The sequence below is a fragment of the Balaenoptera acutorostrata genome, chromosome 9 (assembly GCF_949987535.1).
Source record: "Balaenoptera acutorostrata chromosome 9, mBalAcu1.1, whole genome shotgun sequence".
NCBI classification, from domain to species: Eukaryota; Metazoa; Chordata; class Mammalia; order Artiodactyla; family Balaenopteridae; genus Balaenoptera; species Balaenoptera acutorostrata.
The window spans coordinates 1259253-1284852 of NC_080072.1; the positions used below are offsets into that span (position 1 = coordinate 1259253).

At 65.2% G+C, this 25600-nt stretch overlaps 1 protein-coding gene across 2 annotated transcripts; it reads right to left on the reverse strand.

The window, feature by feature from the left end:
• Nucleotides 1-8581: 8581 nt before the first annotated feature.
• On the reverse strand, nucleotides 8582-23404 carry DUSP8 (dual specificity phosphatase 8). Of its 2 annotated transcripts, XM_057553237.1 has the most exons (7): nucleotides 23246-23404; nucleotides 16930-17268; nucleotides 15365-15503; nucleotides 11038-11204; nucleotides 10311-10470; nucleotides 10036-10159; nucleotides 8582-9787 (listed from the first exon to the last, which is right to left on the reverse strand). In XM_057553237.1, the coding sequence occupies exons 2-7, from the start codon at nucleotides 17158-17160 to the stop codon at nucleotides 8743-8745; spliced, it is 1866 nt and encodes a 621-aa protein (XP_057409220.1). In that variant the 5' UTR covers nucleotides 17161-17268; nucleotides 23246-23404; the 3' UTR covers nucleotides 8582-8742. The 2 variants fall into 2 exon arrangements, with proteins under 2 accessions (XP_057409220.1, XP_057409222.1); XM_057553239.1 differs by lacking the exons at nucleotides 15365-15503; nucleotides 16930-17268; nucleotides 23246-23404 and adding an exon at nucleotides 13244-13655.
• Between the last annotated feature and the right edge of the window lie 2196 nt (nucleotides 23405-25600).

The following is a 25600-nucleotide window of genomic DNA, read 5'->3' on the forward strand; positions in this document are numbered from 1 at the left end:
AGTGGAGGCGAGTGCGGGTGGGGCCGATGGAGCAGACCGGAGACTGGAGGCCTGGACGCGGGCGTCACCATCCAGCTGGGGGCTGCAGCGAGTGGGGCTGCAGTGAGAGAGTCGAGAGCCACAGCCAGTGCTGCTTACTGGAGGGCCGTGGGGTGAGGGCGGGGAAGGGAGGTGAGGGGGTGTGGGCAAGGGGCGGGGGAGGGAGCCGAGATGCCAGCTAGACTGTAGGTGGCACCCAGCATCTGGGCCTTTCCGGGTCTGAAGGCCAAGGATGAAATCTGGCTGGAGACACAGCTGTGGCTGTTGACTACAGATGTGTCGCTGAGGGTGTGGCGGTGGGGCTGGGAGGCCCGGAGCAGGTGGAGGCTGTGGGCAGTTGAGGCTGCAGATGGGCCAAGGGCAAGGCCTCAGAAGGAGGGTGGGGCAGGGTGCCGTGGCGCTGGAGACCGCTGAAGACCCGAACTCCCAAGCCACGCTTTCCTCCCAGCCTGCAGGGCCCCCGGGATGTGCGGAGGCTGGGAGTCCCGGCCCGCGAACCGGCCGCCCCTCCCCGGGCGCGGGCAGCAGGTGGCGCTGCCGGGCTGCTCTCCCGGCTCCGGCAGCGCGGGGTGGGAGCCCGAGGCCGGAGAGGAGCTCACAGCGCGCCCCCTGAGCGGGCAGGCCTACTCTCGTGTGGCTCGGCCCGGGACGCCGGGAAGGGCGCTCGCCTCGTCCCCGCCCGGCAGGTGTTTGCCCACCTGGGGCCGGACCGGGGGCGGGGGCGCGATGCCCTCGGGCTTGGCGCGAAGCAGGTGCTCACCGCGCCCCCCTCCACTCGCGGCCCGGGGCGCGCGGAGGGGCGGGAGCCCAGGGGCCCCGGCGCTTTGAGGATGAAGGACGCCGTGGCGGGCCCGGCTGGCGGCGTCCGGGAGTGGGCGCGGCCTTCCCGGCGTGAGCTCAGCGCGAGCGCGCGGCGCACCCACCACACCCAGCCTCCCGGTCCTGGGAGCCCGGGGCTGGCCCGGCTGTGCGCGCCGGTAGGGTGGGGTCTGGGCTCCCAGGAGGGGGACCCCAGGGGCCGGAGTGTGATGGGGGCGCTTCCGGAGGGCCCAGAGGCCGGCTGCTCCCGCCCCAGCCAAGAGGCTCTGGGCGCCCCTACACCTGGGCTGACGTCACCGCCCAGCGGGACAGCGCCGCCCTTGCCGGTGCGGCCGCGCCCACGGTCCCCCCACTGGCGGTGCAGCCGCGTCCTTCCCCTCGGGGAGGAGCAGGGCAGCCAGCCACCGGCTGGGTGAGGTGAGGCCCCCGACCGTACCCTCCCCCACCCCGTCCTTCGACCCCAAATCCTGCCCTTCCTGGAGTTTCCTGTTAGGGTTGACTCACGGGGAAGGGCCTTATCATCTGCTCCCGCGCCATCCCCTTGTTCTTGATCTGCCCTAACGCCTGCCGCCCAGCTCCCCACGGCAGACCACCAGCAGAGGCCAGGAGCAGGGGGATTGGCGCCTGGGTGGGGGAACCGCAGAGAGAGTGAGGTCTGAAACTACGTCTCAAATCACTTGCAGGGGCGGGGGGTGGAGGGTAGATACTCAGGGAGGGAGCCCTGGGGTTCTCTCTTCCACCTCTGGGCCCACGTGGGGTCTTAGTCCTGCAGGCCTGTGGTTGCCCGGTATTGGCCTAGATGTCCAGAGCCCGAGATACGTGGGACCCCCGTAAGCTGCAGCGTGTCCTGGGGCAGGTGAGCCAGGGAGTTTCTGGTAGACGGTGCAGGTAAAGGTGCAGGGGGCGGAGCCTCCTTCCTGCCAGGCCTAGTTTCCCTTGATGCCAGGTCCCTGTGGAGTGTGTGGGGGGGTGTTGGAGGGGTCTCCAGCGCCAGGGGCTTGACTGGGGAAGGGGCAGAGGAAAGAAATCTCATTTCTGCCGGTCCTGGGAGACATCGGGAGGAGGGGCGGCTCTGCCCTCAGGTCACCTGGGAGCCGAAGGCCGAGAGCCAGGCTGTGAGCTGTGGCCGGCACTGGTCACCATCCTGTCCCAGACCCCCCACCCCCACCCCGCCCTCCCCCGCCAACGTGGGCATTGGGCTGACTGGACTTCACCCTGCTTCCCCAAATGTTTCCGGGTGTGAACACCCACTGGACGGGCGCGCTCTAAAATGGGGCTTTGTTTCCTCCCTTGGTGTCTGGCGCTCAGGCCCTTTCTCCTCCCGCCGCTCTCCAGGACTCCGGCCCCTCACCACCCACCCTCTCCCTTCCCCCCACTTCTATTTCAAGCTCTCCTTGGCTATTTATAGCTACGTCCGCCAATTGCGTCAGGCTGAGTCTGGCTTCCGCCCGCCCGGATGCCCATGGTGCCAACACCGCCATCCCGGACAGTCACCTGCCCTGCTGGGCCCCCGCGGAGGCCCCAGGTGTGCAAGCGGGGAGAGCGCCCTGGCTGGGGCTGGGGCGCCGGCGAGGAGTTCCGGGAGCGCACGTGCTGCGGCGGGTGGGCGGGGTACCCCGCTTAATTCAAGGCAGGGGACGGGGAAAGGGGCAGCTTTCCCTCTGTTCTCAGAGTTGCCCTGCTGGGCTGCCCTGAGGAATGACCTTCGCAGCTCTGGTCTCACATGTGGTGTTTGCACAGAGACTGAGAAACCGAGGTCCACCTGCCGCAGCCTCCCGGAGGCCTCCCCCTCCCCAGCCCTTCCCCCCCCCCCCACAGTTCCCCAGGCTGGGAAGTTTGAAAGCTGGCTCGGATTTGAAAGGCTGGAGGGAGCTCCCCCAGGGACCTGCCTAGAATTGGCCAAGCCTGGCCCTGGCGTTACCCTGACCCGCAGCTTTTCTGTCTTTGGGGTGGGTGGGGGGGAGTTCATTTGTCCTCCCCGCCCCCCTCCCCAGCTCTTGCTCTGGGAACTGGCCGCCTCTGGCAGCCTCTTTCCCTCCCTTCTGCCCAAGACCAGCTTTGGTCCCGTCCTCAGCGGGAGCCACTTCCTTCTTGCCCCCGACCCCTTCTCCCTTTCTAAAGCCATCATCACATAATCAGGGCCCCACCACTCCTTCAAAAAGACCCCATGTCTGGAGACCCCCAACCCCTGGGCCAGAAGCAGGTCCTGGGACTGCCTTTTAGTAGTCTCGACAGCCCTGCGCCTGCCAAAAAGGATGAGGTTTCTCCGGGGGCTCAGCCTGATGAGTCCCCACTGACTGGGTGGGCTAGGCACCCACGAGAAGCCCTGCTGGGAGTCAGCCCCACCCCCAATTGTCTGCCCAGCACCCAGCCCCCTCCCTTTCTGGGAGAACGGGACACCAACTCCCCATTTCCATTCTTCAGACCTCGAAGGCTCCATGGCTTCTCCTGGATGGCAGAGGGCCTCTCCCCTGCTCAGGACGGACCACTTTTCTGCAGAAGAGATGAACCCCACCCCCAGCCTACCCGCCGTCCAGAGCCACGCAGAGCCGTGCCTCCCTTCCCATCCCTTGGCCAGAGGTGGTCAGCTTCCCAGCAGGGCACAATCCCACCTCTGCCCTCTCCCTACACATGCCCCAGCCTCTCCACATACAGCTTGGCCTCCGGAGGCCAAACCACCACCCACAGCCTTCCTGAGAACCGGCCCTCTTTGCTCTTGCCCTGCTCTGAGCCCCATCAGTTCTGAGCCTCAGGAGTGCCTCGACAGATCCATCCACAGAAGCAGGGTCTGAGCTAGAAGGGGCCTGAGGGGCCACTGAGGCTGACCCTGACCCTCTGGGGGACATTGGAGAAGTTGGTTCCCCTCCTTGGGCCTTGAAGAGGGTTGACTGGGTCTCTACAGTGGTGTGCAGCTCCGAGACTGGTAGTTTATGGTTTATTCATTGAACGTTCACTGGGCACCTTCTTTAGCAAAGACAGGATGCCTATGGTCCAGTGGGAGGATGGAGATAAGCACACAGCTTTAATATACGGCCGACTAATAGAGGTGCACTAGGTGTGTGATAGAAGGTTACTACTCACCCACCTTCTTTCCCTCCCTCCCTGCCTTCCTCCCATTTACCCATCCCTCTACCCCCTACCCACCCATCCATATACCCCTATTCACCCATCCACTCCTTAATCACCCATCCATCCATCCATCCATCCATCCATCCATCCATCCATCTACTCTCCCTCCCATCCACTCACCTACCCACTCATTTATCTACCCACTCACCCATCCACCCACGCCTGTAGTGTAAATGCCTGATAATTAGCTTTTTTGATTGTAAAGTTAGTGCCTGACACTAAGCGTTTGATTGTTGAGGCATTCATTTCAAAGACACCCATGTGGAATAAACACAATGCCAACTACACAGCTAAAGAGCCAGGCCGCCTCACCCATGAGGGTCCCCATGCAGAAAGCCCTGGGTGACCTAGATAACTGACCCCTTGTGTGACCCCGTGTTTCCCTTCCCTTAATTCCCACTCATGTCTTAATTCAGCAGTAAAGAGTGAACCCACGAAACCCTAGGCACCCCCCACTCGACCCCAATACAAGCAGAACCCCAGGCCCACACTCTGTCTCTCTCTACCGGTGACCTCTCTGTGTGACCCCGGGCGTACTGTGTACCTTCAGGCCCGGTAGTTAACCTTTTTTATTCAGAGTTCCCTGAGGGTCGTTGCTGTGATGTGTGCCGTCAAATGTGTGTCCTACTTGTGGGGGCGTCTACAGGTAGGACAGGCCCAAGCAGGGGCCGCGGGCATCCCTAGCCCATGGCATCGCTGTCAATAGGCTGAGACCAACCACAGACAATCCCATGCCACCCATCTACCCGCCCCATCCCAAACCCATCAAGTGCCTAAAGCTCTTGGCCTAGGCGGGAGACACAGAGGCAGAAGCAGGGGTGCCTAGCATCTAGGAGACCTGGTGTGGTGGGGACCAGACTGTGGTGGTCGAGAGCAGGGGGGGGGAGGCCGGCCCCCAGGGTCCAGATCTAGCCTCACTACCTGCCTTGTTCAGCGCTTGGGCAAGTTGACCCCTGGGAGCCTGGGGGATTCAGAGTCTTCCACTGGCCCCAGGGCCCCTGCTGGGTACCCCACCTCCCTCAGGGTTAGGTGCTGCTCCAAACGGCCGTCAGCTTTTTCCAGTCCTCCTTTCATTGACTCCAGGGGGCTGCCAGAGTTATAAATGGATGTTCTCGAGCTAAAAATAGCCTTGCCAGAGAGGCAGTCAGTGTTTCGAGCTTTCGGCCTCTTTGAGGTCTCCTGCGGATGCAGGCTTCAAGGACCCTCCCTCCTCCGCAGCCCTGGCCCTCCCAGCCTGGCCCTTTCACTTTCTCTTGCTTCTTGAAACACACATTTACCACACACGCGTGTGTGTGCTCACACACATGCACGTGTGCTCATATAACACGTGTGTGTGGTCACACACATATGCACAGACACAGGTCTGGCTGGTGTCACTGGTTTGGGCTTCCTGCCTGCTTGCAAAGGGGGAGGGTCCCCAGGATAAGCAGCCCAAACCTCCGAGAAGGGTCAGACCCCCTGCGGGGAGCTTGCACTGCATTAGCCAGAGGACCCTGGGGCCGAGGGCACAGACCTGCCGGGGAGGCTGCCCAGAGACTTGGGAGGTGAGGGTCCCAGGAAATTCTGAGAGTGGTGCCTGGCACAGAGCAAGCGCTCAGCACTGGCAGAGCCGTTGTTATGGTAACGGCTGGGCAAACTTTGGAGTGGCCCAGAGGAGTCAGGTCTAAAATGTGTCCCATGAGAGCACCGCACCGATGCTCAGGGCTACAGCTGTAAACACATGTGGGCCGGGGAACCTCAGCCCCGCCGCTCTGCCACTGCAGTCTCTGCAGCCCCGGCAGTGAGGGGGGGAGGCCTGCAGGGGGGCGCTGGTGCCAGGGAGAGGAACCCGGTGGCTGGGGACACACATCAGTACTTCCCACCAGCTACCCTTGTGTGCCTTTGGGCCTTGAACCTTCAATAAGTAATTTAAACAATAGCGTAAAAGCCAGTTGCAGACACTCTGTAGAGCTAGACCCCCATTTCTGTTGGGAAGGACAAGCTGTTGTGCGGTACGTACATGCGTGTACCCACACGCTGCTCACGCATGCACACACACGGAGGTGTGCAACTATTTCCGGTGGTTATTTTTAGAGAGTGGGGTGGGGGCAGCTGAGGGGCAAAACTGAGTTTCCATTTTATACAGTTCTAAGTTATTTAAATTGTCAGTAGCCTGAAACAGCAAAAAAGGCTGTTCTACATCCTACACCTGCCCCTTCCCCACAGCAGGCCCACTGGGTTCTGGGTTCGGGGCTCTGAGCAGTGAGTCGGGGGCAGTCTGACTCTCCAGGCCCCATACCCCAGGGGCCTCCTGGCCCCAGGAAGCCCCTCTACACCACCGCCCACCAGCCCAAAGAAGGAGGCAGCCAGAGGCGTGGAGAAAACATCCATCTCAGGATTTATTACAACACGTCGTTTCCAAATACAAAAGAAGGGGACAGGACAGGAATCAGAGAGTGTCCGCGCTGGGGAAGGGGCTCTGAGGTGGGGCGGCCCAGTCCAGAGGGACCGGGAGCCATGCGGGGGGACCTGCCACCTCTCCTCCGCTGGACTTTCCAGCAAATAATAGGAGGGGGCCGGGTCCATTCTGGGGGACCCCTGATGCCAGGGCGCTGGGCCGGCAGGAGGGGTGGGAGGGCCAAGAGAGACTTGGAGAGGGCTGGGGCCCTGCCCGCTCCCCGCCTGGGACAGTGGGTGGAAGTGACCAGGGAGGGGCTCTTGCCCGCTGCCCAGTGCCGCCAGCACGGGGGGCGGGGGCGGCCGAGACAGGACCTTCTCTCATCACAGCTGCTCACTTCGACCAGTGTCTCAAGAGCAACACCCTCCACGCGCCCCAGGACAGAAGCCACAGGGCTCTGCAGCCCTGGACAAGGACGGAGGGAGGGGAGAACGGGCCGTGGGACCTGCCCCCAGGGTGGTGGGGCCCAACCAGTGGCCCTGAGCACTGTCTCCTGGACAGCTTAGGGGTAGGGCGCGGACGGGGGACCAGTGCATCTTCCACGCCCGGGGTCACCTCAGAAACACAACGCGATAGACAGACAGGAGGCAAATTTACATAATCAATAATAATAATAATAATTAACCAATAGTAATAAATAGTTAAACCTCTAGTCCATAGATTGCAAATACAACAATGATAGCTTATGTTCTTGGGGGACGGGGTGGGGACGGAGGGAACAGGAACAGAACTTTTGTTCAAAGGAGGGATGACGGGACATAAGGCGGGGGTCAAAAGAAGAACAAATAGAAGAAACAGCCAGAGGGCAGCTGGGGGTAGGCACGCCCCCCCCCCCACCAACGCCAGCCTGAGGACTCAGTCCTGCCCAGGCCACCCCTTCTGCCAAGCCCCTGGCCTCTCCCCAAGGTGACCAGCCCCCACTCCTGGACACTCTAGGACATCTGAAGGTTGGGGGACACCCACTCCTGCCTCCAAAAGCCTTGGGTCCCACTGACTGAGGAGGGGTAGCTGGGGCTTTTCTCCTGCCCTCACCCCCAGGCTGGCCCACCTGGGCCAAAAAGCCACCTGGGAGTAGGGACTGGCATGTCACCTTGAAGATACCGGGGAGGCTTCAGAGGAGAGGAGAGGGGGATACAGGGGTCTCTCTCCTCCGAGGTCCCTGTGGAGGTTGGGCAGACATGGGGGACACCTGCATCTGCTCACATCAGGGATCTTTACGTGGAGGCGGCCCTCCCAAGCTGAGGCCCCGCCCCCGGAGGCATAAGGGTCCGCCAGGCGCTGACTGCCCCCTCCCTCTGCGAGCCAGCCACTCCTCCCGGAGGGACCTCCAGCTGCAGAACAAGCCCCTAAGTCTATCTGCCCCCTCTGATCAGTGGAGCCAGCACTGGCGGCCCAGCTCCTCCCGCCTGCCATCCCCAGGGGCCAAGCTCCCCCTCCTGCTGGCCCTCCCACTGGCAGCTGGCGCTAGGGGGCACCCCCAAAGCGGAGGAGAGGGCAGCAGCCTCCCCTGACCCCGTGAAACTGGACCCAGGCTCGGGCAGGGGTGGGGGCCTTCCACCTCCAGTCCCTGCCCTGTGGACCCATGTCACCTGACACCCGGGAGCCCCCTTCACTGCGCTCCTCCCCTCTTCCAGACCCCAGTCCTCTGAACACCCTGGGCCCCCCGACACCTGCCAGGCAACAGGCCCGGGGGCACGGGCGGTGGGGGTGCCCGCTATGGCACCGAGACCTGGCGCCTTGAGCTGGCAGGGGGCTGGCGGTGCCTCCTCAGCTCCCGGGACACCTCCTCCCACCTATGGCTTTGGTGAAGGGCCCAGAAAGGAGCAGTGGAGAAGGAAGAGGCAGGAGAGGAGGTCGTGGTGGGGGGGAGGGGCAGGGAGGTTCTGCGGCTCAGTTTGTGGCAAAGGTTTTTTTAATCTTTTTTTCCCCTTATGTAAAAAGTGCACGAAAGCTCAGCAGCCTCTTTGCAACGGTCAGCAGTGTTTCCTGGGGGAGGGGGGAGGGGGGAACCCCAGGCCTGGCACCCCAGCTTGCAACTGAAGGTGGCCTCATATTGCTTAGAAACGTGGGATTCAGTTTAAATACCAGACAGTAAAAATAGAGCTCCGAGGACCGCCCGCACTGTTGCCAAATCATTGCCAGAATGAACAGCTTAAATAAATAAAAAATTGAAATATTTACTTCTCGATAAAAATCGCAGTAAAACCATTTACCTTTCATTGCATTATATATAATATGTATTTATAGCGGGCCCAGCCGAGGGCAGCGGAAGGGCTGGGGGCGCTGGGTCCCCGCGGAGGGGCCGCTCCCGGCCGCGGTCAGGACACCTCGATGACCTCCGCGCTGCCCGAGAAGCTGGCCTGCTTGCCCAGGGCGGCCCGCTCCTCGCCGCGCGCGCGCCCCTCCACCATGCCCTCCTCAAACTCCATCTGGCAGCTGCGGCGCTTGAACTGCGTCTCCGGGGCCGGCTCGTCGGGCCAGCCGGTCCTTGCGTCCCGGGCCTCGGGCCTCGCCGTCTCCCGCCGCCGCAGGTCGCCGCCTCCCGCGCCCGGCCCGCTGGCCCGGCCGAAGGGTGCGAACCGCGCGCCGCCCGCGCCCTGCGCGCCCTCGGGGCTGCAGCACCAGGGCCCGTCGGGGGACGGCGTGCCCGGGGAGTCGAGGGGCGGCGCCCAGCCGCCAGGGCCGGCCGGCTGGCTAGGGCCGGGCAGCCCGGGCGCCGACAGGGCCGAGAGGCCGAGCCGCGGAGTCTGCCGGGCGGCGTCCCCGAAGTTCAGGCCGAGGCTGGGCGCCGGGGAGCCGGCTAGGGGCCGGGGCCGCCGGCGGAGCCTGGGGCGTGGCTCGGGCGCCGCGTCCGGGCTGTCGGGGCTGGGGGAGGGCAGGCTCAGCACGCCCCCCGATGGGCTGTCCAGTTTGCAGAGTTTGGAGGCCTCCCCGGGGTCGGGGGGCCTGGGGTCGTCGGGCTGCCGGCTCGGCGCGTAGGCCGACTTGATGTCCAGCGAGAAGGAGCGCTTGAGGCGGTTGGTGTCCTGGAGGCGGTCAGAGGAGAGGTGCAGGCCACGCAGGCCCTGCTGCAGCGCGCTGGTGGCTGGGGCGGGGGCGGGGGTGGGGGTCTCCCCACCCCCCATCTGTGCGCCCTCCCTGGTGGTGGTGGCCACTGCGCTCCCGGTGGCAGCACTCTCTGAGGTAGGTGGTGGCAGCGGCGGCAGTGGGGCGGCAGGGCCCGGGAGGGGCTCCGGGGTCCCAGGGTGGGACGCCCCGTCGCCCTGCAGGGCGGCCAGCAGCTTCAGGCTGCGTTCGTACTCCAGCAGCTGGCCCAGGAAATTGAAGTTGGGCGAAATGGACGGGCGACGGTCCTTCACGAACCTGGGGTGAGAGCCGCTCAATGGGGCCGGGGCTCCTGCCAGGCCAGGCTGCCCACCTGACTCTCCCCTGCCCCCACTGCCCACTCTGGGGCACACAGCTGATGTGCAGACCCAAGTGTGCCAGGGCTAGGCTCAGGTCCCCCTCCACAGCTGGGGTAGCCAAAGGTGGGTGCCCTTCACTGCTGGGCCCATCCAGTGGCTAGTGGTAGAGAGGGGAGGGACCAGGCCCAGGAGGGAAGGAGGGGCTACCTGTAGGCGTCATCGGAGGACATGCCCATGGTCTTCATGATGTAAGCGATGGCGATGGTAGCGGAGCGGGAGATGCCGGCCAGACAGTGGACGATGACTTGGCAGCTGGACAGCTTGGCTTTATCTGGGGGCAGGGGGACCAGGTGAGGGCTGGGGCTGCACAGTCCTTCCCTGACCCCAGGTTCAGGACCCCTGGGACACAGCACTTCTGCCCTCCTGGCCCCCTGCTTCCAGCCCTCCCCCGGGACTGGGCAGGACGGTGCTGTCCACCTCACCGATGAACTCGATGGACTTGTCCAGCCAGGGCAGCAGCTTTTCACAGTAGTTGTCGTTGATGGGAATGCGCAGGAAGCGGCTCTCACAGATGAAGTCAGGCTTGGGGCAGGAGTTGCTGGCGTTGAGGACGTAGCTTATTCCGTTTTGGGTCATCAGATCCTGGGAGGGCGGGAGAACAGGTTGGAACGGGGTGCAGTCGGGCAGGAGGCCTGAAAGCTGGGATGCTCTCGTGGTGGGAGCCTGGCTTCTGGAGCCCTGGGCTCAGGAGCCTCCCCTGTTCCCACTGAGGAGCCTGCAGGCCCCATGCGGGGAGGAGGGGAGAGTCGGGGAGCGGGGGGGGGGGGGGGGGGGGGAGGCTGGCGGCCCCTAAGAGCCCCACCTACGGCCTGCCGCCTGCCGTAGGCTCCCAGGAATTTTACGGCTGGGTTGCGTGGGCGGTGGCTTTACCCTCTTCCCTCGTCACCATGTTTAAAACACGGGGTTCTTTCAGGGCTGGCCAGGGGCCCAGTGACATCAGCAGTTTGGCATGTGGGCTGCACTGCCAAAGGGGCAGGGAGTTGCCTCTCCACCCAGCCTGGCCAGGCCCTGCCCGAGCCCTGCTCTGGTCCTGCCAGGCCCCCTTGGGTCCTCCCGCGCCCCCAACCCATGCTTCCCCCACACCTGTGTGCATCCGTCACTCCGCCAGACCAGCCTAGGAGCTGCTTCGGGCTCCGGCTGTGCACGCACCTTGTTCAGGACATCCTTCTGGGAGCCCAGGTAGAGGTGAGGCAGGATGCGGGTCAGGCCCACGCTGGGCACGGGCAGGCAGGGCTGGGAGAGGCTCATGGGCAGCAGGGCAGCAGGCTTGCCCTCACAGAGGCCGGGGAAGCAGGAGGAGAAGGTGGCAAAGCCCCCTGCAGGAGGAGCAGAGGAGATGCGTGTCAGGGGTTGGGCCGGCTGGGGCAGGAGAGCCAGGCCACCCACCCACCAGCGCGGCTCAGCCGCACCCACCCGGACGCCCAGCCCGAGCTGGTGCTGGCCGGCGAGCCTCTGGCCTGAGCACCTGGTCTCGGTGCTGGTACCGGAAGGCCAGTCTCGGGGGCGTGGGCCGGCACATTTACATCACCTGCCCCTGCGCTAATTCCTCCTCACGCTAATCAGGGGCTGGCCTCGCTGAGGATGCCGCTGTGATGCCCATAAAAGTCGGGGCCCATAGAAATGATGGGCCCTGCACACGCAGGGCCCACAGAGGGGCGGGCTCACAGGCCACGGGGGTCTTCCTGCGGGGGTATCACCAGCCCCTTCACACCGTGGCCTGGGCCAGGCTGGGCCTTCCTGCCTCTCCCCCTGGGCTGATGCAATCCCTCCCTGCCTCCAATTGGCCGGGAGCCCCGGGCCAGGCTTGGATGCCAGGACCGGGAGGCAAGGGCTTCTGAGGGCCACCCCGCCCCCCCCACACTGGGCATGACATCACCCACTGGAGCTGGCACAGCCAGCAGGGGCATTTGCGCTCAGGTTACGGCTCCATTCCACCCAGCAGGGGACTACGAGGAGCAGAGGCTGGGCTGAGAGCTGGGAACCCTGGGGACCTGGAGCGCGCGCAGGCCACGCGCTATGCACGTGGCTGGCATGTGTCCTGCCGCCTTTCCCGCACGTGTGCGCTGGGCCACAGATTGGTGGAGGGAGACCCTCCGCTGGCCAGAAAGGGCTGAGGGGGACCCACGGGCACACGTCTGACTCTGCGAGTGACCGCGGGCCTCAGCGTCCTGGTCCTGCGCGCCTCAGGCATTGTTGTGAGGCTCAGGGAAGCTGACCAAGAAACAACTGGGCCAAGGCCTACCCCACCCCGCGGAGGAGGCAGGGGAGCCAGGAGGGGGCCCTGTGCTCTCCTGCCCTGCCCCACAGACGCGGCTGGTCCCAGAGACCTGGCTGATTCCGGAGGACAGAGATGCCTGGTGGCCTCAGCCTTCGCCCCGGTCCAGCTCGGTGCCCAACCAGAATGCCCGCCGTGTGCGCTCCCTGTGCCCCCAACAAAGGCTAGACCTTGGGGGGCCACAGAGGTGGGGGACCTCCAGGCTAGGGGCGTGGAGGTATCAGCCTTGGAGGGAAAGGGGCCCCTTCCTCAGAAACCTGCTGGCTGGACAGGGAGAAGCAGGTGACTGTTGGCGGGACAACGCCGTGGCTCTCAGGTCCCCAGCGGGGGAGGCTGGGCTGAGCTGGGTGCCGGGGTGGGCCCCACCGCACAGTCCAGAGCCAGGGGCCCCTGGGATACTCCTGCTGGAGGACAGCGCCCGCCGGGGACGGGCAGAGTCTGCAGCGTCTCTCCGAAGGCTCTTCTCTGCCGCGGTTCCCCTACTCTCTGCGCTCTCAGCGGCGAAGACAGACAAGTATGGGGTTGGGGGAATTCTATCAGGAACCTCCCACCTAAAGAGAGTCTCAGGGCAGGTGCAGAGACCTGCCAGCCTTCGCTGCAATTCCTGGAACCCCCAGGAACCCCCTCCAGGCAGAGCCAGGCAGCTTGGGGTGCCCCCTACAAAGCCCCTGTAGACACCAGGTCTGGCAGCGCCTGAGACTCCAGTCCTTCCGCGATTCCAGGGCCACCCAGGTTCTGGGGATGGGTGACAAGGGAGGCTGCCAGCAGCCCTGGACCCTCTGCAGGTCCCCCATCCCCACCCCAGCCCGCACTCTCAGGGCCTCGCCGAGGGCCCTCCAGGGCACCTTCCTTCCGGAGGGACCCCCCCAACCCCCTGCTCTCTCTGCCTCGCAGGTCAGGGGAAGCCACACGCAGCTCCCAGGCTGCACAATGAAACCCCGAACCCGCACAAAAGCGCACGTCCTGGGAGGACTCCCGGCCCCACCCGCCTCTCCCACCACGCGCTCCTGCTCGGACCGGGGCGGCGCGCCCGGGAGCCCCCACCGCCCCGCCGCGGTCCCGGGCTGGGGCCGCACCCACCCTCCGCGCAGGGGCCGCTCCCGCCGCCGTCTCCGGCCAGGGTCCGAGGGCGGCGCGCGCGGGCTGAGCTGCCTGCGGCGACATCACCAGCCCGCATTCCGCAGGGACGCGCACCGGGGCGCAGCCGGCTTGGGCAGGACCGCCCGCCGCTTAAAGGGCCAGGCTCCCTTTCCCATGCCCGCCCCCACCGGACGTCACCAGCGGAGCAGCTGTGGGGGGAGGGGCGCGGCAGCGGTCACGGCAGCTGGTTCTGGACCCCGGCACGGCCCGCCCCCACCGCCCTCTCCAGCAAACCTCGATGTCCTGGAGATGCCTTCTCTCTGGCTGTGCCCCACCCACGGAGGGGGTCTGGTCCTCCCTTCCGGCCTCTGCGGAGCCCCACCGCCTGTGCTGGTGACCCCCGGGAAGAGACTCACTTCCCCTTTGTGGGCGGGCAGCACCCATCTAACCCCCTCAGCCTTGCCCTGCCGTTCTCACTGGTTCAGGTGGGCACTGTGGGCCAGGCCAGGAGGCTGTCCCCAAGTCTGGGTCCTGATTTGGTGTCACTATGAGCCTTCCTCATATGGTGGGGGGTCATGGCTTCTTCCTGGCTTGGCCCTCAGAGAAATGGGAGCGAATGCTCTAACCCTGCAGGGTGGGGCAGTGCTTGCTGAGGCTGAGTGAGCCAGGTGGGGCACAGCCGGGTCCCAGGTGACCCCCCAGCCCCCCAGGGAGACAGACCATGAGAGGCTCCGGGCTTTCCCTGGACAGCCCAGGGGAAAGGGAGGGCGCTGCTCCAGGACCCTCTTCTCAGACTCCCAGAAGGGCCTCTGGTTGTCACTTCTGGCTAGGGCACACGTGCGTCCACACACACATACACATACACACACACAGGGGCTCCCATCTGGGCCCTGGGAGGGTTCCCGTTCTGCCCAGGACCCCTGTAAAACTCCCCCACTGCTTGGTCCCCAAACTGAGCCCAGCGGCAGTGGCTAAATCAGAGGGTCTGCAGTTCTGTGGCTTCTGGTTCCCAGAGTTCACACACACACACACAGCCAGATGCAGACACCCTCTGACCTCGCAGAGCCGGGCATGCAGAGCCCTCCGTCCCGGACACGACGCATGCGTAGAGGGCAGCACGCATGCGTGCAGCCCCTCCTCTGAGAGGTCTGCCCAGCGCTGCCCGGCTCCTGCAGCTGATGGAGCCCGCCTGCAGCCCCTCTCCCCGCACACGAGGGCCAGCCTGGTGCCCACCGACCACCACCCCCGCCTGTGCTCAGTAGATGCTCAGGGCAGGTGTGCCGAATGAACAGAAGCATCCCACCAGCTGTGTGGGGGCGGGGGTGATGCCAGCGTGGGCCCCCCCCGCCTGCTATGGCCCTGGGCAACCAGAGGCCAGGGGCACCCAGGCAGGGAGGCCACATGCCCCTGGGACAGGCCCTGGGCCACGTGGGCAGAGGGTGGATTCTGCAGATGTTAGCCACTGCCTACAGGAGGAAGGAGTCGGTGAGAACCACAGTGCAGCCTGCGTGCATGCGTGCGTGCGTGTGTGTGCGTGTGTGTATGGGGGACTGGCCAGGCTGCTTCTGGGGAATGGGAAGCCCTGTGGGGACTTCCACTCACCCACCAGACAGCAGTCACGATCAAGTAGGCTGTTGCGAGGCCACCTGTGCCAGCTGGAGTGTTCAGGGGACCCCCCTGTGTGGGACAAGTTCTGGCTCAGTGCCGTGTGTGTGTGTGTGTGTGTGTGTGTGTGTGTGTGTGTGTGTGTGTGTGTGTCAGGGTGGGGGTGGTTTCCAAAGCAGACCAGGTCTTTGCCTAGACTCCTCCCCCATCTCCCCTGCCCCAGGCCTGTGTCGGGGGTTCCCTCCTGTCCACCTCTTCACCTGCTGGTGGTGGGGATGGGCCTGTGCTGGAGGGGGCTCTGAAGTGTGGCGGCCCAGAGAAGGGGTCCCTGGAGCCCCCGAGAACTCCAGAGCTATGGAGATTCGTCCCCACTGGGCCCCCACTGCCCCAGCACACGCTGGTGTCGGGGCTTAGAGAGGAGAGCAGAGGCAGACCCAGAACATGACTCCTGAGACACCCCCCCCACCCCCGCCCCCGCCAAGCTGCCAGCAGGGGAAGAGAGGCCTCCAGACGCACCTGTGAGGATGGCCACGCTGTCGAAGCAGCCGTCCAGCTTGCTGAGCAGGATGGAGAGGAAGCTGTCTGCGGCCAGCACGCTGGCGTCCCTTGTGCTCTGGTCATAGACCACCACGTCCTGCGGCTCCGTGGCCTCCACCTGGGGGCCGAGAGGGCAGAGGTCAGGGTGGCCGGGTACCTGCCAGCTGCCCCATCCCCTGCTGCCACTGCTGCTGCTGGTCAGGCGATGGAAGGGAGGGGCTGCCGCTTGGGTGCCTCAAGGGGAGTGGGGGCAGGCACCCAGCCACAGTTCACACCTGGACAGGTGTAAATGCCCACAGCCACACGGGCAGACCCTCGGAGCAGGGAGGGCCAGGGGGACATGCATCCCCGACGCGGCCGAGCCCGGTGCGCGCACTCACGCGAGTGAAGGTAACAGACACTGTGGGCCAGGCCCGTGTGGAGGAGACACGGGGAAGGCAGTGGTGCTCCCGGGAGGTGCACACAGGTGGCCAGATGGCAGGAGCACAGGGAGGCTGAGGGAAATCAACTCTTCCTCAGGGATCCGGGAGGCACACTTCGGGGGTTCTTAAGGGGGAGGGGGCTTTTGGGTCTGGGCTCTCCTTCCCTCCCCAGCCAGTGATGGGGAAACTGAGGGCTGCAGTAAGACCCCTCCCCCCAGTGATCCAGGCAGCAGCAGCAGGAAGCGGGGGTTCCACCTGCCCCCGCCCCTCGGGTGCCATCGGGGCCCAGATGTGGAGCAGCTCTTGCTCAGATGGCAGCTGATGCCCCCGCCCCCCAAGCACACTCAGCCCTTAAGCCAGCTGAGCTGCCAACCCTGGGCCAGATGATGTCACCGGCAGCCAATGGGAGAGCGTTCTGGCCGGGAGTCCTCGCTAGGGGTTATTAATCACTGGATTCCCCTCACTGGAGCCACAGGGAGCCGGTTCTGCCCTTGGGGTGGGGGGACTCTCATCTGGGTCCTCTCACATCCCAGCTCTGCACGGGGCAGGGCCTGAGACCAAGACCCCTCCCTCAGGCTCTGGGCTGCCTGGCGGGCCACCCCTCCCCCACTGGAGGTGCCACTGCCTTCCCAGGTCACGGCCCAGCGGTCCCGGTCCCTCCCCAGTGCGGACTCAACACTCCTTGGGAATAGAGACAGGATTGTTCTCTGCAGGTGACCTGAGACATTCTTGGGGGCCACAGAGAGAATTCCTGGTCCTCAAGACTCCAGAGGGGAAAGAACGGGGGCTGGGGACATGAGCTGTCTGCGTGAGACCCTCGGCCACCAGTCCTGTCCTCTTCCGAGTCCTCACAGCCATCAGAGTGCAGGCCGAGTGGGGACCCAGGCGGGGTCAGTGGCTCTGGGAGGGAAGGAAGGGGGACCGGTGTAGAACCTGTCAGCGGAGGGCCTCCCTGGGGGGAGGGGCCTTCTTGTAGCCCTAGGAGGGAGCGGGGAACTGCTCTAGACGCTCACGTTCCAACCCTTAGGAGCCCAGTTTAGGTTGGAAGGCAGAGGAAGGGGAGCTGGCCCAGCGCAGGCCCCCGGAGGGCCCTGGAGAGGACGGGTGGGCGCGTGGCGGTACCTGGCTGCGCGAGGTGGGCTGGATCAGCTCGGCGATGGTCACCTTGCCCTGCTGCAGGCGCCGCTTCACCAGCTTGGAGCAGCAGATGTTGACAGAGCTGAGCACGTGCCAGCTGTTGTACTCCACGAAGGAGCGGCTGTCAATGACCAGTGGGCCCCCGGGCCCACCCCGCAGCAGGCTGGCCAGTTTCTTGGCATCCATCACCTTCCGAGGGAGCCGGTCCCCGGCCATGGCGTGGCAGTGGGCAGTGGGGAGGGGGTGAGCCCGGGAGTGAGCGGGGGCTGCTCCCACTGCCCGGGTGTGGCCTAGGGCTCCGAGTGCCCGGGCATGGCGCCAGACCTGCGGGGACAGGCGGACGGTGAGCGGCGCTGCAGGCCCTGGGGGTGGGCGTCAGCGGGGGTGGGCGTCGGCGGGGCCGGCCTCGGAGGGGCTGCTGGTGGCACTGATCCAAGGGCACTGGAGCGTTTGGGCCTGACGTGTGCCCATGGGGCCCTCCCTCCCTCTGGCTCCTCTGTGCAGGTTGAGCTCCCTGACCCCTCTGGTCTCAACTTGGGAGTCTGTGACCCATGGAAGGGTGCTCGGGAGTGGCCCGTCCAGTCCTGCGCCCTCCGGGTCACGGTGCCAGCCTCTCGGCGGGACACAGCAAGGCAAGTGGGGGCTCACAGAGGGAAGGGCCTCGGGGCTCAGGCTGGGCTGGAAAGGCAGGACGAGGCCTGAGGGTCCCTCCCCTGGGCCCTTGGGTCCACGGACCCTCACTCATTCCAGAACACCTCATTCTGCCCCTGCATCTCCTGTCATCCCACCCCTGGGATGCAGACCTCTCCCCAGTCCGGCCTCCACATCTTCCCAATTCCCAGCACCCCTGGCAAGGCAGGGTCCAGAACATGCCCCCACCCTCCCCCCCTGCCAAGCCCTCCCGTCCCTGGCACGCCCTCCGTCTCCACCCCGCACAGCCCAATCGCTCCATAAGCTGATAATCCGGGTGGGTGGGTGGGGGAGGGGCTGCCTCCACAAGGTGATGGAGGCAGAGGCCGGGCGGGGCGCTGGAGGGGCCTCAGGAGTGGAGTTCTGCAGGCCAGGGTTTAGGCATGCCGTGGGCCAGCGTCCTTCCCCTGCAGGGGTGACAGTACAGCAGTGGCCGGGGGTCTAGGGGGCCCCTTTTGGGGACCAGTAGGTCCAAGGATGGGGTGTGGTGGGGGGCACCCGAGGACAAAGGTCAGTGTGGGTGACCCGCATGTAGGACTCTCGGCTCAGGGGTGCCCAGAGGGAGTAGGAGGTGGGTGGGCACATGGGGGCTCCAGAGCCTGGGCGGAAGGCCCCTCCTACAATTTGGTGCCAAGCCTCTTCCACCCCCGTCCTACCTGCCAGACCCATCTTCCCTGTCACCAGGCCAGGACTGGCCTTTCTCTAGGCACCCCCAAGCCTCAGAGCGCCCCCCGGAGGCATGCAGCCTCAGGACGATGAGTTTGCTTTAAAACTGCGGAAACTGAGGCTCAGGGAAGGGGTGGGACCAACCCGATTAATGAGACTGGACAGAACCCGGGGCCTCCACGGCTGCCATTCACTCAGGGTCTTCCCTCTGCCACAGCCCCAGCCAGCTTGGGGGTGGGGGAGGCCGGGAGACAGATGCTCCCTCCAGGGGCCACAGAGAGGGAACCCCCTCGGCAAGCCCCCAGCCTGCAGCTGCAGAGAGCGTTGGAGTGCGGCACCTGAGGACACTCGTCACCTTTCAAACAGCGCTGATGACACTGGGGACAGCTGCCACCATCTCTGGACCACCCCCTCGGGCGAACTCCCAGGCTGGGGAGGGGATGGCGGAGGTCACAGAGGTGCAAGGCAGGTGGGGACCGGCCCGCCTGGTGTGGGCAGCCCCAGGCTGGGCCACCGGAGCTGCTGACAAGGGGGTTGCCAGGATGGCCCTGGACAGTGCCGGGGCCTTGGGATCCCGTTCACAGACACCCCATTCCTCAGGCGCTCCAGCTCCTCAACTGCGGGGCAAGGCCTGGGGGTGCAGCTGGGGCTGCTGCCCTCCTGAAGGCCACGCCAAGCAAGTTCAACAGCCAAAGGGCCTGCCTATTTAAGGGGGTCCCTGCCTGTGTGCCAAGGGGTCCCCCATTCGATTCCTGTCTGAGCTGTTCTGAGACGCTTTTCCTGAGTTCTAACCTGAATCTTGTCAAGGGCGTGACAGGTCATGGCCACCAGGTCCCCTTTTACACGCTGCTCCGGCAGGCCTGGGCAGAGCTTCCCGCCCTTTGATGTGGGACCAGAGCCCAGTTCGGAGGCCCAGGACCCTGACAGGTATGCGGTGGGCTGGGGACACCGTGGGCCAGAGGGTCCTATCCTCATGGGTTAGGTGGGGGTGGGCTACCTCCCACCGAAAACAACAGAAGCCAAATGGAACTTTGGTGCAGGGACAAGGGAGGGGGAGGGAGGGGGAGGGAGGGGGAGGGAGCGGGAGAGGCCTTTGCTCTCCCCGTGGCCAGCATGCACGCCTCCCACCCTCTGGTCCTTAAATGACTGGAGGGACGTGGAGAGTTGCCCACCCCACAGATGGGAAAGGAGGCTGGAGGAGACCCAGGGAGGAGAGGTTGGAGACCCAGGGAGGAGGGTGGGGGCAGGGCTGGAGGGGTGGGCAGCTTGATCCCAGGCCTGGTACCTGGTCCCCGCCCCGCAGCCCAGCCGCCTCCCAAGGAACCCTCTGGCTCGGCCCTATTAACCAGTGTAGTATTGTTATTTGCAGCCGAGGGGGACTCATTAGCAAGTTGGCACCTCCGTCGTCGCCATGGCAACAGCAGAGGTGCCAGGCAACCGCTGCTCCTGCGGCAGCAGCACGGAGCACGGAGCAGCTCGCTCTGCAGGGCCAGGTCCCCTCCTTGTTCGCAGGCTCCCAGCCCCTCTCCACCCTGCAGGTGCCCAGTAGCTGGGCCTGGACCACCCCCAGCCAGGCCAGCCCCTCTCCATCCTGCTCCACCCGGTCCTAACCTTCCTCACCTTCCAGCAGCCACATGCGCAGGCTCACTCCCTCCCACCCCTGGGAGGCCTTCTCTGAAAGACCAAGGTCTGGCCAGAGCACCCCTCCTTCGAGAGACCTACACCGAGCTGGCATCCTGGGTGGGCACCCGCACCCACAGGGCCTCCTTGGACCTGGAGCTCCTGGGGGGTAGACCCTTCACCTCACCTCCCGAGGTGCAACACACGGGTCAGGGCCCAGAGCTGGGCAGCAGGGTGGGAGAGGTGAAGATGCTCAGGGCAGCCTTGATCAGAGCAGTGGGGCGAGAATAGGCCAGGTGGGCACAGAGGCAACAGACATGGCAGGGGCTTGGGCCTCCCCGCTTTTAAGAACCACCCCAGGCTCAGCTGAGACCCCTTCCCTGGGGGGAGAGCACCCAGAGCCTGGGTCAGGTGGGAGGGAGGAACAGCCCCACACACCCCTATCAGAGGGCCCAGGGCCAAGGAGACAGCAGTTCCTAGTCCCACAGCAGAAGGAGGTCCCTCCCCTCCCTGCCCTGGCTAGGCATGGCCTAGGAGGTCACAGGCAGTACCCGGGCTCCCTGAGGCCAGGTACATAGACACAGCGCTGCCTGGCCCCTGTGCTGCATACAGGCTGGACACGCCCCTCGGCACCCTGGCTGAGCTCAGGGCCTGGTACTTACCCCATTCCCCCAGTCCACCCCAGCTCTGTGTGCAATTACTCACACGACAATGCGTGTGCACATTCATGTGGTCACTGGACGCGTGCGTCCTCACATTCTGTGTGCTGAATGCCCCAAGATCCCAGGGTGCCCAAACCCCAGGTGCAGCTAGAGCATGTCCTCACACGGGCTCCCACATCCTCCACGCGCCACATCCATGTCCCTGAGCACACGCATGACCAGGAAACTCCCAATTCAGGGCATCTTCACCAGAGTACTTTGCGCTCAGCGTCTAGGGATCCACGACCCCCGAGACGGGTGAACAGAGACTGCAGCTCTCACTCACAGTGTATCTCCAACCCTTGCAGAGCCTGGTCACATAGGCAGGCGTCAGGAGGAGCTGACGGTGGACGGACCCGAGATGCTGGGTGTCCAGCTCACTCTGACCCAGGGGAAGGTTTGGAGGCAGAAACTGCTATACTCAGAAGGCCAGGAGAGAGACTGGTAGGGGGTGACCTCCCGGCGGCAGGGGGTCCACGTGCACACACCAGGTCAGCTCGCTTGACCCTTTATGTTACCAGATGTTCTCGCCCCTGCTCTCTGCTCCCCCTCAGCTCTCTGGGGTGAGTGGCACAGGACCCAAGCTGGCCTTCACCTGTCCCGGTTGGGCTTGGCAAGGCCAAGCAGAGCCAGCCTGGCCTGGGGAGGCTATGCACTTGGGAGACAGTGGGGTGGAGGTCCTACCCGCTCAGTTCCCGGGGATGGGGGCTGAACTGGGATAGGAGGGCTTCGCATGGCATGTGGGTCCTTGGAAAGGCAGGCTCGGGACCCTACGAATCTAGGTTTCCTCTGTTCCTGCCTGGCTTGTTTTAGCCCCACTGATCTGCAAAACTTCTGCTGGTCACCATTCTCCACCCCCCCCCCCGCCTTGTTAAATACCTGGGCCAGCATCTACTGATCATCGTCCCGAGGGCTTCAGGCACAGGCGGCCTCAGCCTATACAGTCCCGATGGTCAGAGTCTGACCCACGTCACTCTTGCTGTGGGTTTGGCCCCTTCCTCTCCTTTCCCTACGAGCTGCACATCTAGGAGATGTGCAGACACCCTCTGGCTTCCTCCACCCCCGGCCCATGGTCCCTTGAGCTCTCTGCCTGGTTGAAACTTCTGGGCCCCAAGGTCAGTCTCAGCCTGAGAAGAGAGGTGATGCTGGGAAGGGTCCTGGAGCAGAAGGTGACTTTAGGCATCTTTCTGCATCTTTGTGCATGGAATCTGCTCTTCCCCAAGGCAGCCTCTGGGGCCCAGGAACCTTCCCAAGGGCTGCGGGCAGCAGGGGACCAGAACCTGCCCAGCAACTCCTCCCGGGGGCCCTAGGCTGACTACAGCAGGAGGTGTTCCAGTCAGACTTCAAGATGAACTCCCAGCTCCTGGTCACATGATCTGGCCATCTTTGGCAGGTGCTTATCAACCATCTGAGGAGCGAACACATGGGACATCTGTCCTCCCTGAGCAGGACGGGGCGCTGGATGCTACACTCACTCCCAGGGCTGCCCTGGGAGCAAGAAGGTCTCAGGGAGACGATGGGGAGTGCACAGACCCTCAGACCTCCACAGACCCCCAGGAGCAGGGGCACAGGGCAGGAAGAACACCACTCCCCTGGCCTCCAGCAACCCCCCCAACAAGCTGCACAAGAAAACTGCAGACGCCACACTAGATCCTGTCACCTCTCTCCTCCATCCTATGGAACCGCCCCACCGCCCCCCCATTACTGCGGAGCCCAGGCCCCAGCGCTCCACTTTGCAGAAGCCAGTGCATTTTTGCAGCAGCAAATCACAAGGCAAATTCTCCCAGAAGGGATGACCTGGTGGGGGCTGGGCCCACTGTTGCCCCCTCCCCTCCAGGCCAGACTATTACATACCCCCCACCCCAAGGTGGGCGCATAGGCTGAACGAGAATGGCTGCACTCAGCCTGGCAGTGCCAGCCCCTCCCCCAGCACCCGCCGCGTCTGCAGCAGGCTGGCGGATGGCCTTTATTCCGCAGAGGCCAGCTGAGCACCCCGAGGTGGGGGAGCCCATGGTAGCTTGGCCAGACCGGGGAGATGGATCTTTAGTCCTTCCCCGCCGGACGCGGAACGAGCCCTGTCCTGAGGCTCCCACCGGCCCAAGACCCTCCGCTCCTATGGCCGAGGCCTCCGCATCTTCCAGCCCGGCCCGAGAAAAGACGATCTTCTCCAATTCTGGCCCCAGCAGGGGGCCGTCCGGGGGCGTTTGGGGCTTGCGCAGAGGCTCGGACAGATCCACGCTGGATCGCAATGGTCCTCCTCGTCCTTAATTCATGCCCCTCCCCCACCAAAAAAAGAAGGAATTGCGCGGAGAAAGGTAGCGAAGCGGTGGCCGGGTGTGGGCCGGGCCGGGGTCCTCTGGGCGCCGCGGTAGGCGGGGGAAGGACTTATCGGCCCGGTCAGCGGTGTCCCCGCAAGCCGGGTTGGGGGCCAGCGCCCCGCGGGCCGGCGCCGCTCACCTCCAGGCCGTCTCCTCCACCCGGGTGCCCTCCCGGCGCAGCCCCCCGAGCGCTCCCTACGCGGCGCCCACCCGGCCGGGCCGGGCGCTTCGGCCGCGCACCGGTTAACCCCCACCCCGCCGGCGCCCCGCGCGTCCCCGCGCCCCCCGCCCGGCGCCCCCGCTCACCTCGTTCACGCTCGCCTCCGGGCCGCCCCGGGGACCCGCGCCGCGCTCAGAGCGCCCGCTCGGCCGCGCAGCCCATGGGCCCGGCGGGGGCCCGCGCAGCCGGGGCAGGGGCCGGGGGAGCGCGCGGGCCGCGTCGCCGCCGCCGCCGTCGCCGCCGCCGCCGCGGGGAGCGCTCGCACGGGCCCGGGCGCGCGCACTGCGGGCGGGCACGCGCGCTCGCGGCGCGCATCCCACCCCGCGGCTCGGCGGGCGCGGCCGGTGCGGCTCCGGCTCGGGCTCGGGCTCCGGCGTCCGGCGGGGGGGGCCGCGGAGCCGGCTCGGCCGCCGCGATCAGATGCGAGTGACAGGCCCGGGGCGGAGGGCGGGGCCGCCGGCGGGGATGAGGTCATGCCAAGCGAAAAAAGCCCCTGACGTCACCTGCAGCCAATCAGCGTGCACGGCTCGGGGGCAGGTGACGTCAGCCGGAGCCCGGGCTTCGGGTGCAGATTAAAGGCGGCGGCGGCAGGGGGCGGGGGGCCAGGCTCACTGCCGCCGCCCGGCGCCCTCTGCCCTCACCCTTCACCCCGGCACCGGCTCTTAAAGGGGCCGCGCAGTGTCCGATCCCGCGCCGGGACCCCACCTTCAGGAAGCCCTCCCAGTCCCAGCCCTCGGCCCCACCCGGAGACCCTCAGACTCGTCGCACACACACCCGCGGAGGGTCCAGTTGTCCGGGTCCCGAGAACAAGGGTCCTCTCCCCGCCGGCCTGTCCGGAGCTGGCGCCCCCTCCTCTCCCCGCAGCCTTTGTTCGTGCGGGGCCTGCCGCGGGGAGAGCTTTCGCTAGCCCGGGCCCCGGCACGAGCGCGCACTGCGAGCCCGGCCCTGCGCGGCGCTTTACCTGCGGCATCCGCGCTTCCCCTCTCCACGACCCCTGGAGGTGGGAACCTGGGTCTGCATTTTACTTGGGAGGAAATGAGAAGCTCGGAGGCGAGAAGGTTTGCCTCAGGTCACACGTCTCATGAACTGTGGTGTGAGTGGGGGGCGGTCCCCAGTGCAGCGCTGTTCCCCCAGACCCACCGATGACCTCCAGCCTTTGTCGCTTCCAGTGAAAAGTGGCCCCTAAGCAGCGCTCTAGGGGACCCGCCCTGACCATGTGCCCCCCACCACTCCGTAAAGGCAGTTGAGGGTCCGCCCCTAGCCGACCGCGGTTGGAACACAACCACTGGACGCTTGGACGCTGGTTGTCCAGAGCGGGAACAAACATAGGTAATTACACCTTGGGCAAGTGTCGAGCGGAAACACCCTGGAGCCGGTGGGCGTCCGGGAGGTCACCCCAAGATGGGACATGCAAGCAGTGACTGGAGGCCAAGTATGCGCCCTGGTGCAGCAGGGACCACCCCAGGCTGGAAAGGCCTTTTCTCTCCACCGGGTGCCAGAGCAGCTGAGGGGGAGGGGGTGAGGCAGAAGGGTCGTGCTGTCATGCATCTATGATGGGCCAAATGTGTACTGAGCTGCTGTGTCGGGCACTGGGGGCTTAGCTCTGGGAAAGGGGAAAAGAGCCCTGCCCAGGGAGCCAAGGAGCCCTGGGAGTTTTTGAAGGTAATTATTTTTGGGGGAAGATGTGACCGGACAGCCTAAGCATTCCTAAAACTCCTCCCCCAGGGCTGCCGGGTGGAGACTGAGGGCAGTTCCTCCTCCAGCCTGGAACCCCCAGCCATGGCAGGTCCCCGGGGGGCCACCCCAGGGCTCCAAGAGAGGCTTTGGCCCCCGGGGAATGCAGCCCCTTCCCATGGAGGGAGGGATCTGAGAGGCTGTTTGAATGAAGGTTCACAAAAAACGTTGCAGGGGACTGCTTCCTGCACCCTCCTGGGACAGGTGGGCACTCAGGACCCCAGAGCTCTGAGTGGGACTGGGGGAGGGCAGCAGGAGGGGGATGGGTAGGGCTCTGGAGGGCCTCTCGGCTTTCCCATGCTCAGTTCTCCGGATCTCCGGCCTCAGAGCTTTGCACACAGTAGGTGCTTAGTAAGTGCTTGGGGCCCCTCCCTTGCAAGCCTGAGGAGTGCCCAGGTAGCTCTGAGTACATGGGGTGTGTGTGTGTGGGGGGGAAAGAGTGTGTTCCTGGCTCAGAGCCAGCAGTTAGGAATAAGAAACATCTGTGGGGGGTGGAGGGGGGGTGGGGCTGTCCCGGAAGGAAGCACTGGTAACTCCGGGGCTCTTTGGGGCTGGGGCTGGGATCAGGTCCTTCCTTTCTCCCTGCCCCAGGTAGGCCCCAAAGGAGGAAGGTCCTGCCTAGGGGAGAAGCCCTGGCTGGAGGTGGAACCTGAGCTCAGGGAGATGCCCAGCCCCCATGCACGGCCAGGTCAGGTCCGCGATGGAGT

What these genes read in the sequence shown, in the direction of transcription:
- DUSP8 (XM_057553237.1), bottom strand. Translation starts at nt 17,160, where the DNA reads ATGGCCGGGGACCGGCTCCCTCGGAAGGTGATGGATGCCAAGAAACTG. An exon ending in AGCCCACCTCGCGCAGCCAG is followed by an intron (nt 15,504 to 16,929) that starts GTACCGCCACGC and finishes CTCGGCCCCCAG; the next exon opens with GTGGAGGCCACGGAGCCGCA. An exon ending in CAGCGTGGCCATCCTCACAG is followed by an intron (nt 11,205 to 15,364) that starts GTGCGTCTGGAG and finishes CTCCTCCTGCAG; the next exon opens with GGGGCTTTGCCACCTTCTCC.